Genomic DNA, 16,916 nt, shown 5'->3' with positions numbered 1-16,916 from the left:
CATGACAGCACTCAGGACGGGGGACAGGGAAGATCATTCATTCTGGAAGGGGGACAATGGTTTATGGTGAGGTGACCCTGCCATGCCAGTGTTACTCAGCAGTGCAGTTGTAGTGTCATGTTGTTCCTCCCCAGATATAATTACAAGGACGTGTGACAGCATGGCCACACTCTAGGATTGTCCACAGCTTTATCCCTGAACCATTTATGTTGGGAAAGACCTCTGAGATCATCGAGTCCAACCACTAACCCAGCACTGCCAAGGCCACCACTAAAAAATGTCTCCAAGTGCCACAACTACACGGCTTTAAAACCCCTCCAGGGATGGTGAAGCCTTGGGCAGCCTGTTCCAATGCTTGATAACCCTTCTGGTGAAGAAATTGTCCCTAATATCCAACCTAAATCTGGCACAACCTGAGGCCATTTGCTCTTGTTCTATCACTTGTTACTGAGGAGAAGAGACTGACCCCCACCTGGCTACAACCTTCTTTAAGGTAGTTGCAGATAAGATCCTCCCAGTCCTCCTTTCCTCCAGGCTAAACAATCTCAGCTCCCTCAGCTGCTCCTGTTCTCTAGCACATGGGATGTTCTACCACGGGAAACAAGTTCTACCACTAAGCCTTATGAAAGCACACAGCAGACCCAGCTCTGACCACAAGCAGATGAAGCCTTTGGCCAAAATGACAAAAACTAGCTCTGGTTTTGTCCTTTAGCACAAGCTGGCAGCCTTGAGAGTTGTCATCTTTGCAAAGGAAGCAGAATAAAGGGATGGCACTTAGAGGAGAGCAATGGAAAGAGCAAATAAATGGTTTTGGAGACAAAGATCTACATGAAGAAAGATGAAGAGCGCTGCACCCTGAGAAAAGGCAAGTGCAGGGGGAAATACAGGACATGCCAATAGAGATGTGAAGGGCTGTTATAAAGAGGGAAGGGATCAATTCTTCTCATTACTCAACACTGACAGAGCAGCAGTGACGTAAGTTAAAGAAGCAGCAGAAGGAAAAAATCACTTTATAATTCAGAAACAGCTCCCAGAAGGAGCTCTGGAAAGGGAGAAAGTCGGTGGACTCAACATAATGGATGTTTCTTCACATGCCAGCAGTTCTGCTGCAGGCAAATCACAGTGCAGGGATGTACTTTATTTATTTTCTCGTGCTTTATCACTCCTCTAACTTGGATTCACAGAATCACAGAACTGTGGAATGGTTCAGATTGGAAGGGACCTTCAAGATCATCTCGTTCCAATCCCCTGCCATGAGCAGGGACACCTTCCACTGGGCCAGGTTGCTCAGAGCTCCATCCAACCTGGCCTTGAACACTTTTTAAGAACATAAACACTATTCCTCCTAAAAGTAAGAGTGTTGTCCCAATTTTAGGGACACTTTCAGAGAACGTCCCTTTAACTCAATGCCCAAAGGAGCCCAAACTCAAAACCAACACAGGAAACCTGGAACTAGAAAAGAGGGAGCACTCTGCATGTTCTTCTCATGCCCAGGCAACACAGAACAGGATTTCTCCACACCTGATGTGATTTCTATTTTCCCCAAAAGATGATTCTTCTCTCAGTTGCTGCATTATAAATCACAGAACCAGGGGAACAGGAAATTAAATGTCTCTGAACTGCCCTGAGCAACCTGGTCCAGTGGAAGGTGTCCCTGCCCATGGCAGGGGGTTTGGAATGAGATGATCCTTCAGGTCCTTTCCAACCCAAACCATTCCATGATGAATCTGTGACAAATGAGACAGGGAGGTGATGAGGCAGCTGTGGACAAACTGCTTGATTATTCACTTGATTATTCCCTAATTAGGGAAGGTGTTCTCTGACAGTCCCAGCAAGGACCTGCAGGACTCGGGTATCATCCCCAGGTAAGGGGGGATTTCAAACTCCTTGAACCATGAGGACAACACTCTCCTGAGGAACAGTCTCCTTCATAAAACCAGCCAGGTATGGAAATGCTGACTCACACTGGTGCTGGAATACAGGTGGAAAGCTTGATATCTAAGATGCCCCGAAATGACTTTGAGCCAAGGAAAAGGGCAAGTCCTTTAGATGGGAGATTTGACACAGGAATTTCTAATGATTTAAGAGGGATGATGATGAGAAGGGTCATGAGGACTCTCTGACATTGACTCCTGGGTGGGATGCCTGCCTGTGCCAGGGCCTCAGTTTTGGGCCAGTCTCTTCCCTGTGGTCAGAATTTGAGTCCAGACATTTCATAGAATTATGGAACGGTTTGGGTTGGAAGGGACCTTAAAGATCATCTCATTCCAAAGCCCTGCTATGAGCAGGGACACCTTCCACTATCCCAGATTGCTTAGAGCCCCACCCAACCTAGCCTTGAACACTTCCAGGGATGGAACATCAACAACTTCCATCCATCCATCCACCCACCCATCCATCAGCAGTCCCTGTGTTCTGCAGTGGATCTCCTCATTCACAGCAAATACCAAGACATGCCATGACTCTGCCATATGTTTTCCACCTCAGATAAAATATCTTTCACAGGTAGCAAAGACAAATTAATTATAAGTCAATATTTCACAGGCTGAGGGGAACCTTACAGGCAACAATGAACAGAAGGATATGTGGGAACAGAGGTCTTCCAATGGCAAAATCTGCCCAGTGTCTCCTTCAGCACAACCTAAAGGGAAAGGTGTTTTTAACCTACACCTGTCAAGTCTGGCTAATCCTTAACAAGTCAGAGACATCCAAAACTTTCCTGTTTCATTCCCCAAGTCAAGAAATTACACAATTTCCAGTGCAGATTTTTTCACTTCTGTCACCTTTTCATCATTCCCTTTTTATCATTCCCCAAGTCAAGACACTGCACAGTTGCCAGTGCAAATTTTTTTCCCTTCTGCTCTCCCATCAGTGGTTTACTTTGTTTTCCCTCAGTTCCACATCCCCTTCTCTGTCCCCTTCTCTCTTAGATTCAGATATTACCACAAACAGTTGTTCAAGACTTCTATGATTTCCAAAAGCCAAGAAAAAACAGGCAAAAGCATCTATTTTTCATGCCATGCTCTCCCAGAACAAGCCTCTGGAAGCTACAGGAGGTAAACTGGAGAGGGAATGAGCAACCCCAGCAGGAACAAGGCAGGAACATCCTTGATATGTTCCCTACCAAACAACTATGGCTCATTCCAGGTCAGGGAGGAGCCAGGAATTCTCCTGGCATATGATTCACATGACAAGACTCGAAAAGGGAATGACAAAGCCTCTCCAAGGTCTGGAAGGATGAAGGGCAGCAGAATGGTGGCAGCAGCACGAAGCATCATCAGGGCTTTGCCTTTTTGACAAACAATAGATTTGGGGGAGGAAAAACAGCAACAGTTCAGCTGCAGAATGAAGTGGATGACAAAGGGAGATGAGGCTGAGGGAACTAATCCATGGATTGCTCAATGGTCCCTTTGCAAGGACAAGAGCATGGGACACTTGAGGACAGACCGCAAAACTAGTGGTGAAACCTGTCATCTGAGGTATTTACTTGCTGGGAAACAAAAGACATGTCCTCTCCCAAGAGCCCTCCAATTTCTATCCATCCACTTAAATTAGAAAAGCAGGATGAACAGGAGATCTGGCTTTCATATCCCTTTTTTTTTTTGTTTGATTTGGAGATGAATCAGAATATGTGATTTATCACAGACTGATGTCAGACAGTGCAGGAGAAGGATTTGAGACTGTTTAACTTTTGAAATGAATTTACTATGAACAGAAAGCCTCTCCTATTTAACAGTCTAATTCATTAATAGTAAATCTGCTGTTTTAGCTCCTCTGCAGTCTCAGGAATTCAAAATTCAGTGACCTGCTAATTCCAGACTCATGGTACACGTGCCTGGACCAATTCCATCTCCCCATCTCAGCTGAGCACTGTTGCAAAAGGTGAGTAAATGACTTTAGCAACAAAAAATAAATGAGATTTTGTTTAGTTTTTCATTTCACAGAGAAAATCACAGAGTCATAGAATGGTGTGGGTTGGAAGAGGCCTTAAGGATCATCTCATCCCAATCCCCTGCCATGGGCAGGACACCTCCCACTGGACCAGGTTGCTCTTGTGCTTTGATTTTCTTTTATTTTTCTGCATTTTGAGATTTGACACTCAGCTGCCTCTTTTTGTTTAGATTAATTAAAAGTAGGAGTTTCCAAACTGCAAGTGATCTAAGACCGTTTCTTTCACACATTTTACATACATTATTCTAGACACCGAAATCAAAGTAACAGCATCACTTGGATATGATGCAGATAATGCAATTTCCAAAAGGGAAGGAAGAAAGACAAACCTTCCCTCATCACTCTCCCTTCAACCTTAACCTTAGGGAAAAAAGCCAACTATATAAATAGCAACAATTTCTCCAGCAGAACAAAGCTCTGGCATTCTTTTCCTTTTTTTTTTTTTTTTTTTTCTTTTAAAACTAACTCCAGGGGCATCTAAGAAGAGATTTAACAGCTTTTGACTTTTGTAACTCAGAGCTATGAAACGCTTTAAGAGTTTGAGAATTAATTCCAACTGCTTTTAGGGGTCCAAAAGAGGCAGTCAACACTTATCAAATCAGACCTGCAGCCCTATGAGGTATCAAACTTAACTTGAGCATTTCATAGGAGCAAAAAAACCCAATATTTAGAAGTGATTCACCAACTTAAACCATTCTCAATGCTCTGCAGCCTCTGGAGTAAAACACTCATGAAGATGCTTAAGCGGTTGACAGAGCTGGGTTTTGAGGTCCCTGTCTAGCCCTAAAATTACTGGGAATCACATCTTTAAGTCTGCAACTAAATTCAGTGGAAGAATTGAACATATGCACGGCTTGCAATAAATGCAGAGTCCCTTTGTCTTCCATGGGCTGCTCACATGCTCAAATCTAAGCATGTCATAAAGGGCTTTCCAGGATCCAGCCCATCAGCTCCAGGGATGTTGCAGGAGGAGCCCTACACTACTCATGGCCCACAGAATGAGGTCAGGGAGAGCTGGGGAATGTGGGGAGGGTGGGCAGGGACACGGGGAGAGAGAAAACAAACAAGGGCTGGTGAGTGCAGGGAAATGGAAGAGGGAAATAAAACAAACTAAAAGAAAAAAAAATCAATTAAAAGAAGGAAAAACAAAAAAAAAAGAAAGTGGAAAGAAAGAAAGAAAAGGAGTTGAAATTAGAGGAACTAACATGGCGTTACTGGTGGCTGTGGCCGAAACTTCAGCAGAAGAAACTACTCCACACTTGGAACATTTGAGCGTCATCCCGTAAAGGGGCACTGCCATCTGACTGCAATTAAAACCAAAAGACTGAAACAAAACAAAACACTTTGCTCATGAGCACAAACGTAGAAAGGAAAGGGAAATAGAGAAGCCAAAAGAAAGAGAGGAAGGAAGGAAGGAGAAATAGGGAACCAACCAACCATACCCAGTTCGGGAAGAGAAATGAAAGACAGGCAGGAATAAAACTCTCTCATCTGTACCAATCCAGATGCGGGAAATGGGGGGGAAAATGTGCAGTTCAGAGACTGTTGGTGCCGCTGGAGAGGGTGGAACTGTGTTGGTTTATGTTTGCCCAGTTTCAGGGTGTCTCTCTCTGGCACCCAGGGAAGAGAAATCAGTACTGCTCTCCCAGTCTCCACCTCCTTCTTTTCGATTGAGTTTTAATTTTTTTTAATTTTTTTTTTTTTTTTGAGAAATTGTTCTTTTCCCTCCTGGCCTTTTTGCTCCAAAACAAAAAAGGTGGCAGGGTTGTGCAGTAGAAGGCAAGAAGTAGGGCTGTGGGGACTGTGCCTGCTTATATTCTTTCCTACAGCAATGCAAGGGATAAATCACGTATTTTCTCTGATTGGGATCTCCCCATGGTACCAGGAGAGAGGCCACTCTTTGGCTGCTCCATCTGTGAGGAAGGACAATGCAAAGGGGACTCTTTGTGTCCTGGGAGTTAAGCATGAACTTGGGTGCTTTGTAAGACCACCAACCTGCCCTGGAAGGAACTGGACTGGCTGAATACTTCTGAGACATTTCTTCTCTCATATCTTGTTTTGCAGATGAAAACATGTTTGGGATGAACCCTGAGACTACTCCACGCCTGTTGCTCCCAGTTTTTCTGCGTGGGATCAACCAGGCCATTGTGGGCTGCTGGGATAAGGGGCTGCAGGGATCTGCTAAGGGGAGTAAACTCATGATTTTTGGGAGCTGATCTGTGTGAACCCACCCAGCTGACAAGCCAGCTCTTCTCCAGGAGCCTGGAAGCCACTTGAGCTTGGCACTGGCCCTGATTCTTCCCAGAATTTACTAAGTGTGTGCACTCTCTGATCTGCGCAGGTGGGCATCCACATCAGATCTGGCTTAAAAAAATGGGAAGGAGCCTGCAAACCATCCCCCAGACCTCCCTGCAGTGCCTGACATCAGGGAAGGCACGAAATCACTGCCAGAGGACGGTGGGTGCGTCACCCTTGGCTGAGGGTGGTGCAGCTGGTGAGGGGTCATATTTGCACCAACCACGAGGGGTTTGACAGCCCTGCCCTGACCAGGAGAGAGATCAGGCAACTTGACAGATCACTTAACTTTTATGGCTCTGTCTTCAGTCTCAGGGCAAAAAAACATCCCCATGAACACCAACACGGTATCGTCAGCGGGCCCAGTGGCCCACTATCAAGTGGCTATTGATTGGTCTTTTAATTAATTAGTGACATAAGCCATTGCTCCATTCCAAAATAATGACTAAGGTATCCCACAGAAATTTTCAGCCTTCAGACACAGAGGAAATTAGCTCCTGTGTCCAGAGATAAATATCTTCCAGGAAGGATGCTGTAAATCCAGTGGCTGAACCAAAGGTAAAGTGGGTCTTGAGAGGCATTAAGTGCACGACCCTTAAAAAAAAAAAAATACAGCTTATCCCCAAATCTATAAGCCACAAAGAATAGATAAGCAGAGAGACAGAGAGAGGCAGAGATAGGCAGCAAAAAGAAAAAGTAGATTGATTTGAGGAATTTGATGGAAAACTGTACCAGAAAAAACATGAATGACACTGAACCACAAAGAACTGGCCAAAAGACCAACTGTAACACACAACTGTAGCTGCTGTTGGGTGTACTTATGCAGAAAGTTGTAAGCAGTAGGCACAGATGTGGATACATTTACATTCTAATTTGTTCTGGTTGGGGGCAGGAGGTTGTTAATATATTGAATTTCCGTAGCAGGTTTGTATTGGCGCCTGCACGTATGAAAGGGTAGCTAATGAAATAATCACAGGGAATGAGGCATCCATTTAATTCAGCTTTTGCTGCTTCCTAAATATCCACAACCAGCTCCCAGACTCATCTGGTGTGTTCACTGGAGCCTGGACTTTTCTCCCTTTTATTGAGCCGTGCTTTACACCACACGCAGCCCAAAGAGCAGGAGTGCTGCTTCCAACACGAACCATTCCCAGATGAAGGGCAATCCAAATCCCTTCCTGTTTTAATGGAGTTATTATCTCTCCAATTACTTTCTTCTCTATGCACTGACAGCCCAGCTCTGTTACACCCCACCAGGACAGTCGTACAGGGAATATTTCACACAAAGGATGGGGGCAAACTTTCTTGAGTCGTTTCTATAATCAACAGGAAGATAAAAGAAGTAAAGGTCCTCCAAGGGGCAAGTTGGAACAACTACACCAGGCTCTCGTCTCTCTCCAGCAGTTACAGAGGAAGCCTAGAGAGATTAAACTCAGCAGGCTAAAATTAGCCCTGGTGAATATACCCTATAGTCTCATTCTTCCTCCCTGGCTGCGTTAGCACACAAATGCTTCTGGAATGAACGCTGCCTGAATAAATTTCAAACTCATTTTAAAGGCTCCTGACATTAAGACATCCATTTTTAGTAGCACTCCCATCAGCAGAGCTCAAACACTTGGCCACCAACGGAGACCCTTCTGCTGGGAGGTGCCTGGATGGTTTTCTCCTGTTCCTGGACAGGTGGGGGGCAGTTGTGTGTCTTCCTCCAGCTCTCCAGGCAATCCCACCCAACTCTCCCCAGCCTGGCTTTGTGATTCATCTACGAAGCCGTTGCCATTAGGAAGTCAAGGTTTTCTGACAGATGTGACAACCCTAATCACAGCAATTTCCTCTGCAAAGTACAGGGCAAAACCTATCGTGTCTCAGGTATTATTTCATGAGAACTGTTAATTCTGAGGTATTTGAGTGCCAACCAATCTGTGGAGTGTGTGCTGGGCTCTTCTTAGTACCCAACAGCTCTTTATTTTCCCCTATTCTGGGTTTTTTTCCCCTTTTTTATCGTTTTTGCAACACTGAACCATACTTCTTGCCTCTGCTAAAGGAAACACAACGTTTCTTTGTACCATCTCCTCAGATCCAAACATCTCCAAGGCCATTGCTCGTTCTGATTCTCTTCAGATCTACCTTCCAACACGGTTCCCAAGCCCAGGCCAGAAGCAGAATAACTTCTACAAAGTTAACTAAGGGAAAAGGGGCACCAGGGCTCTCAAAAGTGCTCCCACACTCTCAGCAGGTGCACTTGGGAAAGGAGAACAAAACCATTGAGCACAGAGAAGGCTTAAAAGTGCTGCACACACACACACGGACACGAAAGAGGGGGGAAAAAAGAGAAAAGAAAGAAAAAACAAAGAACATCAGAAAAAAAATGACTTTTTTTGTTGTTGTTGTTGTTGTTGCTTTGCAGCTTTTGTTTTTAAAGAACAACTCTGTGATCAATAACCAGCTGCTGTGTATTAAATAAGGTCGTTTTCTGAGCAGTCTGGATTAGGGAGGGAGGGGCTGAGCGACAGCAACTCTCTGCTTTGCTAATCCAATAAAGCATTTATTGCAGGGCTGACTTTCAAGTGCAATTACCTTGCTGCAGACTCTGCCTGCAGTCTGGGTATTTTCTTGAGTTCTCTCTTTGTGAAGGAGGCATCACCCACAATAAAGCACTTGCTTCTTGCAGCTGCTTAAAGCAAAGCACCAAGGTCACTTCACGTGCTTTTCAACCCAGTGGCAACTGATACCTCTGATCATCCTAACATGTTAAGTCTCCTTTTATTATCATGACCGTGGAAGATTTCTGTGTTTCTCATAGAAATCAGGACCTTTGACAGGTTCTTGTGTTCCTTATAGAAATCATAAAAGCTGGAAAAGACCTCCAAGATCATCAAGTCCAACCTTCAACCAACCACCACCATTCCCACTAAACCAAAGTTCCAAGTGCCACATCCACTTGTTTTCTGAGCACTCCAAGGGATGGTGACTCCACCACTTCTCTGGACAGCCTTTTCCAATGATTCACAATCCTCTCAGTGAAGAAATTTTTCCTAATATCCAACCTGAATATCCTCTGGCACAACTTGGGGCCGTTTCCCCTTGTCCTGCCACTTGTTACCTGGGACAAGAGGCCGACCCCCACCTCACCACAATCTTTTTTCAGGGAGTTGTAGAGTGATAAGGTCCCCCTCGAGCCTCCTTTTTTTCAGACTAAACACCCCCAGTTCCCTCATCTGCTCCTCACAGGACTTGTGCTCCAGACCCCTCAGCTGCTCCATTGCCCTTCTCTGGACATGCCCCATCACCTCGAGGTCTTTCCTGCAGCGAGGGGCCCAAAACTGAACACAGGATTTCAGGGGCTGATGAGAGTTTGCTTCTACCCTCAGTTTTGCTGCCACCACTCAATTAAAAACCACTTCTACCACAACTACTCAATAGTGCTGTGACAGGAATATTGAGCCTCATCTGTGTTATCTGCTGCCACCCTCTGAGACTCGATGGAGACCGTTCTCCTTCCTCTTTAGTAGGCAGGATATATCCTTTATCTTCTCCTCCAGCCTCCAAAGGTTTTACATTCTGGCTGTAGCTGTGGTAAAGAGACACCACAACACCCCTTGCTCTCCTCATCTCTTTGGAAACAACTTCTTCCTTCAAGAATACAAGTGATAAAGAACACAGTGATAAATCCAATGGATACATGAAGATCACACATCCCTGCCTTTCCTGTCTGCAGGTAAGGACACAGTTTCTCTGCAACAAGAAGCCAAGCAAGGCAGTGGCAAATAACACACGTCAGCCAGGCTGACCTGAGCATTTGATGTGACTCAGAGTGTCACTGTGCCATTTCTGTCCCTGGCCTGGAGCACAGCTCAGGGGTAAAGTCTGAGCAGGCCAAAAACTCATTTCTAGAAAAGAAGATGGAAGGGGAACCAACATTCCCATCCTGCTGGGAATGCTGACAGTGGCAAAATATCCATTGTCAACAGAGTTTGGAAGGAACCCATGAGAGAGCCCTGCCCCAGCCAACCCCCAGCGGCACCAGGGGGATGAGGACTCTGGAGGCAGCCCTTGGATTTATACTACAAAGAGACCCAGGTAACACAAGCCCCAGGTTTTGGTGTGGAGGTCGTGGAGAAGATAAAGGACCTCAGGTAGCAGCAGATTTTTTTTCCTGCAGAAGAGGTTCCTAACTTACCTCCTCTTTACATGTGCACCCATCTCCTGACCTGTTCATTGCTAGGCCTCCAAAAGCCTTCCCTTAAAAGTATCACATCCCTTTGCTGTCCCTCAGCCACCTGCCAGCCACTGGACATGAGTTCTCTGTCACACAGCCCGTGCCACGTGCCCCACTCAGCACTGGTGAGTCCCTCTCTGATCCAGCTGCTGTTCCCAGGAGTCAGTGACAAGAGTCACTTTGCTCTCCTTAATTTTTGGGAGGATACATCAGCCTGGGCTGAAGCCATTTCAACAAAGAGATGAACTTTTGTCCTTCCTCCACAGCAACCCAGTGCTGCTCCTTGGATTTTTTTGTCCCTGCTGCACTGAACGACACAGCAAAGAGATTAAATCAAGTGTGGGTTTTTTTCTTTCATTTTGTTTAAATCTGTTTTTGCTTTTTGTTTCCATCTCCGATCTCTTTTTCTTTTTGCACTCCTGGCCTGGTTATTGATCACAACCTTGGGTGTTTTTGGTTTTGATTGTCACTCTTTACTTAGATGTATTGATAAGGCATACCCTGCCCGTTCCTTCAGTTTCTTATCTGTTATTCCATCTTTGGATACAAGTTTGTTAAAAACCAGAATGCCAATAACCATGTTCACCTGTCAAAAGAGAAACAACACACAGTTTTGTTCTCATGTGGCTCAGCTCAAACTTGGTAGCACAGAAGGCAAAAACCCCCCAACATCTGGCAAACGAAGTTATTCCCGTTTTTCCCCAAATCAGGTCACACTTCTGCAGGCCACCACCCCCTCTGTCCCCTCTCCACCCTGTCCCACCTTCCCTGGCCATGCAGCAGGGAGTTCAGGAGAGCAGAATGCAGCTGGCAACAGATAAGAGAGGTCTTGGAATCACAGAATCATTAAGGTTGGAAAAAGCCCCCAAGATCACCGAGTCCAACCATGAACCACATCTCCAGGAACCAGGACAAATTTGTAAACTGCCCAGATTTACAAGTCTGAGCAAGAAGAATTGCAGATGGCCCAGCACACAGGTCAGCCATCCAGTCATTTCCCAAAAAATCAGTGGGCAGGACAACTCCATGCAGTCCTTTGGTCTGTTTTTTTTAGGGTGAGAGTGTGGATGTCTGTATCAACCAGGCATAAATATTCACAGTGAAACACAGAGCTGAGGTCCTGCAAAGTGATCCCAAACTCCTCACTGTGCCCTTCCAAATGCATCCACTGCTGCCAGCTGCATCTGCTCCACAAACCTCATCCAAACATTAGTGACACATGAGCACCACCCCCCTCGTGGAGGCAAAGAAATGGTGGAAAAAAATGACACTCTCCTGGTTTTGCTGTCAGGGAAACATCTGGTGCTGTAGAACGACGTGGTTGATGCTGTTTTGCACGTGGGGCTTGCAGGGAAATGTTTTCAGGCCAAATTCAGGGACGTGTAACATCACATGTGCACCGAGGTGAGTTTAACAGAGGTGGTGCTGAGGGACACCTTGTGCAGCACCTGGCCCCAAAGGCAGGGAGATGTCTGCTCTGCCTAAATGCCTAAAGCAGCCTCAGAAAAATGAGCAAAATTCCTGCATTTGGATTGCTGGTTTGAGCAGGGCATGACCCAGCTCGCTGCTGTGGAGCCCACAGCTGGGAATCAATGGAAAAGCTCAGAAATAGCAGTTATTTTCGTTTGCATCAGCTGCTGGGTCAGGGCACTGCTTCCCACAGCTGTGAGCCCATTTCTAGAGCTCACCACGGTATTGATTTAGAGCAACAGCACTGGCAAGTCAGACACAGCAGTGCAGCCAAGGATCAGCAGGAAATCAAACCCCAGTTATGTGCTTGGAGACAGAGGGAGCACTTGGAATTCACTGATCCTTCTTCACCGTGCTGGAGGCTGGGGAGTGCAAGAGACTTTTCTTTAAGGGGGAAAAGATGGGGTTGAAGTGTGGCAGGATCTCTCCCCTAGGAAAGATGTGTATCCTCATCCTTCTGGAGCAGGGGAGGTGACAAAGAGCAGCTCTGCGATGGTTTTAATAATTAAAAGCTATTTTTAGCCACATTGCTGTTTTAGCCACACACATTTAGCACACTGATCATTGTGATCAACACCCTGCTCTGATCCTGGCTCCAGTTTTCCTAAGTTAGGGATAATTCTTCTAAACACTTAATTCTTCTTCACTCTTAATGACATGCAGAGCAGCTTTACTTCTTTATCTCTGAGATAATATCCAGAAGCAAAGACTCAAGTCTGAGATTCCTTGAGACAACCACGACCTGGCCACTGCTGACTCTGTCCTGTCACCATGAGCCTCTCCCTGCCTTCAACCTGCCCCAAATCATCCCCAGGCTGGGTGAGCAAAACTGCTTCCAACAGCTCTGCCTGTCGGGTTGTTGGGATTTTTAAGAATAAAGGTCAGATCTCTGCAGCCATTCAGTGCCAGTGGATTGACTGCAAGTTGTGAACGCTGCTGAAGCTGCAGGCCAACCATCTTAAGAGTATTAAATTGAAGTAAAGGTATTCTCCAAACCAAAAGCCTTTTTCCAGTGTGGAGAATAATAAGGGAGGGTGTGGAGGAAGAAGGTTGCTGTGTATTACCATAGGTAATAGAGAAATCCTGCTGGTGGGAGAACTGAGTGCAGAGATGCTTGAATGGCTTGGGAGGAGTGAGAACAAAAGTAGCCTGGCCAGGGCTGAGGCTGTCCCAGCTGTCTCTCCAAGCCAAGTCAGCTCTGTGCAAACTCACTTGGGCATCTATATATTGAATTTTGGGTGAGAAAAAGCTCAGGCTCAGAGTCAAATCCCACCCTGATCTGTGCAAGGTGTCACACGAGCAGCTGTATTTTCTCTGGAGCAAACCTGTCCTGAGAGCAGCGGAGCTGCCCATCCCCTGTACAGCCCTGCAGGAGCCTGACTGCCCTGTTGAGCCAGGTGTACTCACTGCCCTGGTCATCCTGTCCCTGGTCCTTCTGGGATGTCCTTCTGTCACTGGCATGGCCAACCTGAACTCAAGGCACAGCACAAGGAGAACACACACACAGCTGTCCAGCCTCGTGGACTCTGTGTTCCACTTCTGGCCCTGCCAGAGGTCACAGTGTGAATCTGAGTGGCCAGTTGAGCTCATCTCTTTGCAGGTTCCCATTTATAAAAAGGCTTTAAATGCTTCTTTTTCTCTTTCTCCTTCCCCTGGCTCCTGGGTATCTACCCCACTTGGGCAGTGTTCATTCATCACTTGAGCCAGCAGTGAGCCAGGAGGTCTAAACTGGGTGTGTATGCTCTGTCATGGTGCTGCTCAGGGACAGACACCCCCAGAGATGATTCACCACTTCCTAATATCAGCTGCATGAGCCACCCTTTGCATATGTTGACCCCTCTTTAAGGACATCTCCATTTCCTGCTTTATGGTGAGTGAAAACTGAGGTGCCAAAGGGAAGGAGGCTCCTGGGTTTTAATCACACTTTAAAAATGCAAAGGAAAAATGAAGGATTACTTCCCTTGTTGTTGGCACAACAAAAGCAAGATGCCTTGAGGCAGCTGAGTGACTCCCTCTTCTCTGGGCACTACCAAAGCTTCCTCCCTCCTAATCACTGTATCACAATCCTACACTAAAGAAAGACCTTAACTGAAACTAGTTTTGATTTATTACAGAGGAGGGGCAGCTACTGGCTCACCTCTTTGTCATGCTGATCAAAGGATGGCACCAAGGTGGTTTGATGTGCAATGACAGCAGTGAGAACAGAGGCAGCAGGAGCTTTTGTGGAGTTATTCTCCTATAAGCGCCTGCTTCAGGGCATTTAACCCCCCCCAGGCACTGCAGGAAACAAAAGCCTGACCCAAAAAAGGAACTATGAGTGTCAACAACCCCATTCCTGTGGGACACTTGAGCCTCAGAGGACACACAGCTCCTCCACTGCATAAAACACTGGGCTGGAGAGAAACCAGGCTGTCACCTAATGTGAGGGGGCTCAAATGGGGATTTAAACCCATCTGAAATTGCTGCAGGAGGGATTTCCTGGAGGACCAGCAATTCTCAAGAGTCTTTCAACCCTGACAGTCAAGATTTCTCATGGTCAGAGAGGCTTCAACAGCAGGGAAGCTTGAGGAAAGGAATGTCAGCTCTTGAGTGGCACCTTAAACTCAAATAACCGGCCAAGGCTGGTGTTGGTGCTGTGTTGGAGCCAAGGGTGAAGGGACAGTAGGACACACTCCCACCATGCAGGAGCTGGTGGGACAGAATTTAGGAATGTTTACTTTAAGCTTGCCATTCCTTCTGAATTAAAAGCAAACATGGCACTTTTAGGATAACTAAGAACCCCCCCCAGCACTGATTTGAAGATCTCCAATTCACCTGCAAACAAGGAAGCTGCTCCCACATACTGGCCAGCTGGGACAGACCAGGAATAAATGCTGGCTGGGAGGGCACAGCCTGGTCTGGGAGCAACCAGGGACAGCAGTTTCTGAAGGAGTTCATGTCAGAGTTTTCCACCATCATCCTGCACTTCCATCCAGACAGGGCAAAACCAAGGAAAAGCATTAATCAGGTGTTAGGGGACACCAGTGAGGACAGAGGTGAAAGGCTGAGAGCTTGAGGCACATTATATCCCAGAATCAAACCCATCCCAAACTGTTGGCTTCTAACACTTTGCTCCTTATTCCTGCGAGTGGAAATAAAGAGAGGGCATTCTTGGGTTGAAAGAACAAGGAGAGTGGCATAAGACAAAGAGGAAAATAAAAAAAGCTTTCAGCCAAGCTTAAATACCAAAACGACAGCAGCCGCCGGTCCCACGAAGGCATAGAGGAGCCCTCCCTCCAACGACAGCCAGCAGCTGGAAAATGAAGAGAGAAAAGGAAATTACCCCGGGGGCAAACAACCCTGACAGGCACATGTTTGCTTCTTCCCTTTGCTGGCAGAGTTCATCCTGGGAGGTGATCCCCCACGGCAAAAAAAAACCAACAAAAAACAAAAACCAAAAAAACCCTCAGACTTTGCAAAGAGCAAGTTTTGCTTCCCATTTCTCCCGAACTTGCACAAAGGCTCATTTCCCCGAGGACCTGCCTGCAGATGGCATTTGACAGGGGAATGCATGAAAAATTAAGGATGGTGCTCTGTTTCAGGTCAGGTCCTGGGAGCAGCTGCATCATTTTGCTGGCAAGATGATGCTCTTGTCCTGCTCACTCAGGCGAAGGAGTAGAAAGGGTGGGAACTGTCCCTTGCTCCTTTGCTAACCACTATTTCTGCTGGGAGCTCAGGTCCAGGAGTGCAGGACATTTCTTCCTCTGGATTCTCCCTTTGAGCTTCCTTGGGGAAATCCTACAACACAGCAGCAAGGTGGGAATTCACAGTACTCCTGAAGTGAAATCTCCTGTGGAATTCCACTATGGAATGAGTTCAATGGGAGGGGTGTGGTGCCTCCTCTGGAAATAACCACATAACCTGATGAGGACTTCCTCTTTCTTCAGTGACCACGTGTGGAATTCAGGCTCCTAAACAGCCTAGCACAGAGCCAGGCACCCTTGGTGACATTTCTAGTCAGTAGAGATCCAACCAGAGGAGTCCAGGATGATTCTGTGAGGCACCTTTACCTACTCAGGTGAATCACATCCTGAACTTCATTGACTGCACCAGAACTTCCTCATCCAAATGAACCTGTCACATGTGGAGACATCACTGGGGAGATCATAGAATCATGGAATGCTTTGGGTTGGAAGGGACCTTAAAGATCATCTTGTTCCACCCCCCTGCCATGGGCAGGGACACCTTCCACACTATGCCAGGTTGCTCCAAGCCCCATCCAACCTGGCCTTGGACACTTCCAGGGATGGGGCAGCCTCAGATTCTCTGGCCAGCCATGAAGAAGAATTCAAGATGGGCCCCTGATTAAGCCAATTACTGGAACTCCTTTGTGCTGCTCAACAGGGGTTCTCCTGATGACCTGCAATGCCCCTCCATGCTCTGGGCAAGTACTGCTGGCACTGGCAGGAGTGGGATGGATTGAGGTTCCCCTCCTCCAACAACTTTAGTTTAAAGCCCTCATCACTAACTGGGGTGCAGAATAAATCCCATCTCTGAGGAAACCAGTATGAACATGCTCCTGGTGTCCCCACAGAGACTTTCAATCACACACAGGTCTCACTGTACCTCAACATCCCCAAAATGACAAACTCGGCGTGAAAGAACAGCAGGAGAAATCTCACTCCCCTCCCATCCCAAAGCTGAGCATCACAGAGTGTCTGGGCAGCCAACAGGGATTAGGACAAGGGGGAATGGCTTCAAACTGAAGGAGAGTAGATTTAGACTGGATATCAGGAAGAAATTCTTCCCTGGGAGGGTGGGGAGGCCCTGGCACAGGATGCCCAGAGAAGCTGTGTCTTCCCCATCCCTGGAAGTGTCCAAAGCCAGGCCGGATGGGGCTTGGAGCAACCTGGGCTAGTGGAAGGTGTCCCTGCCCATGGCAGGGGGGTAGACCTGGATATCTTTATAGTCCCTTCCAACCCAAGCCATTCCTTGGTCCTTTGTT

At 46.7% G+C, this 16,916-nt stretch overlaps 1 protein-coding gene across 16 annotated transcripts in view; it reads right to left on the bottom strand.

The window, feature by feature from the left end:
- ADGRB1 (adhesion G protein-coupled receptor B1) overlaps nucleotides 1-16,916 on the bottom strand; it is a 300,832-nt gene that overhangs the window by 31,943 nt on the left and 251,973 nt on the right. For 11 of the 16 annotated variants that reach the window (XM_051771931.1, XM_051771932.1, XM_051771929.1 and 8 more), the window contains 3 exons: nucleotides 15,158-15,224; nucleotides 10,963-11,048; nucleotides 5,157-5,255 (listed from right to left, as the gene is read on the bottom strand). In XM_051771931.1, coding sequence (XP_051627891.1) covers nucleotides 5,157-5,255; nucleotides 10,963-11,048; nucleotides 15,158-15,224 — 252 coding nt within the window. The remainder of the gene's footprint in view (nucleotides 1-5,156; nucleotides 5,256-10,962; nucleotides 11,049-15,157; nucleotides 15,225-16,916) is intronic. The other 5 variants (XM_051771936.1, XM_051771939.1, XM_051771940.1 and 2 more) reach the window with 1 other exon arrangement.

Source organism: Manacus candei, unplaced genomic scaffold (genome assembly GCF_025592945.1).
Source record: "Manacus candei isolate 608988 ecotype Guabito, Panama unplaced genomic scaffold, ASM2559294v1 h1tg000148l, whole genome shotgun sequence".
Classification (NCBI taxonomy): Eukaryota; Metazoa; Chordata; class Aves; order Passeriformes; family Pipridae; genus Manacus; species Manacus candei.
The sequence above is the reverse complement of the archived record's forward strand: the minus strand, read 5'-3'. Positions and strand labels throughout refer to the sequence as shown.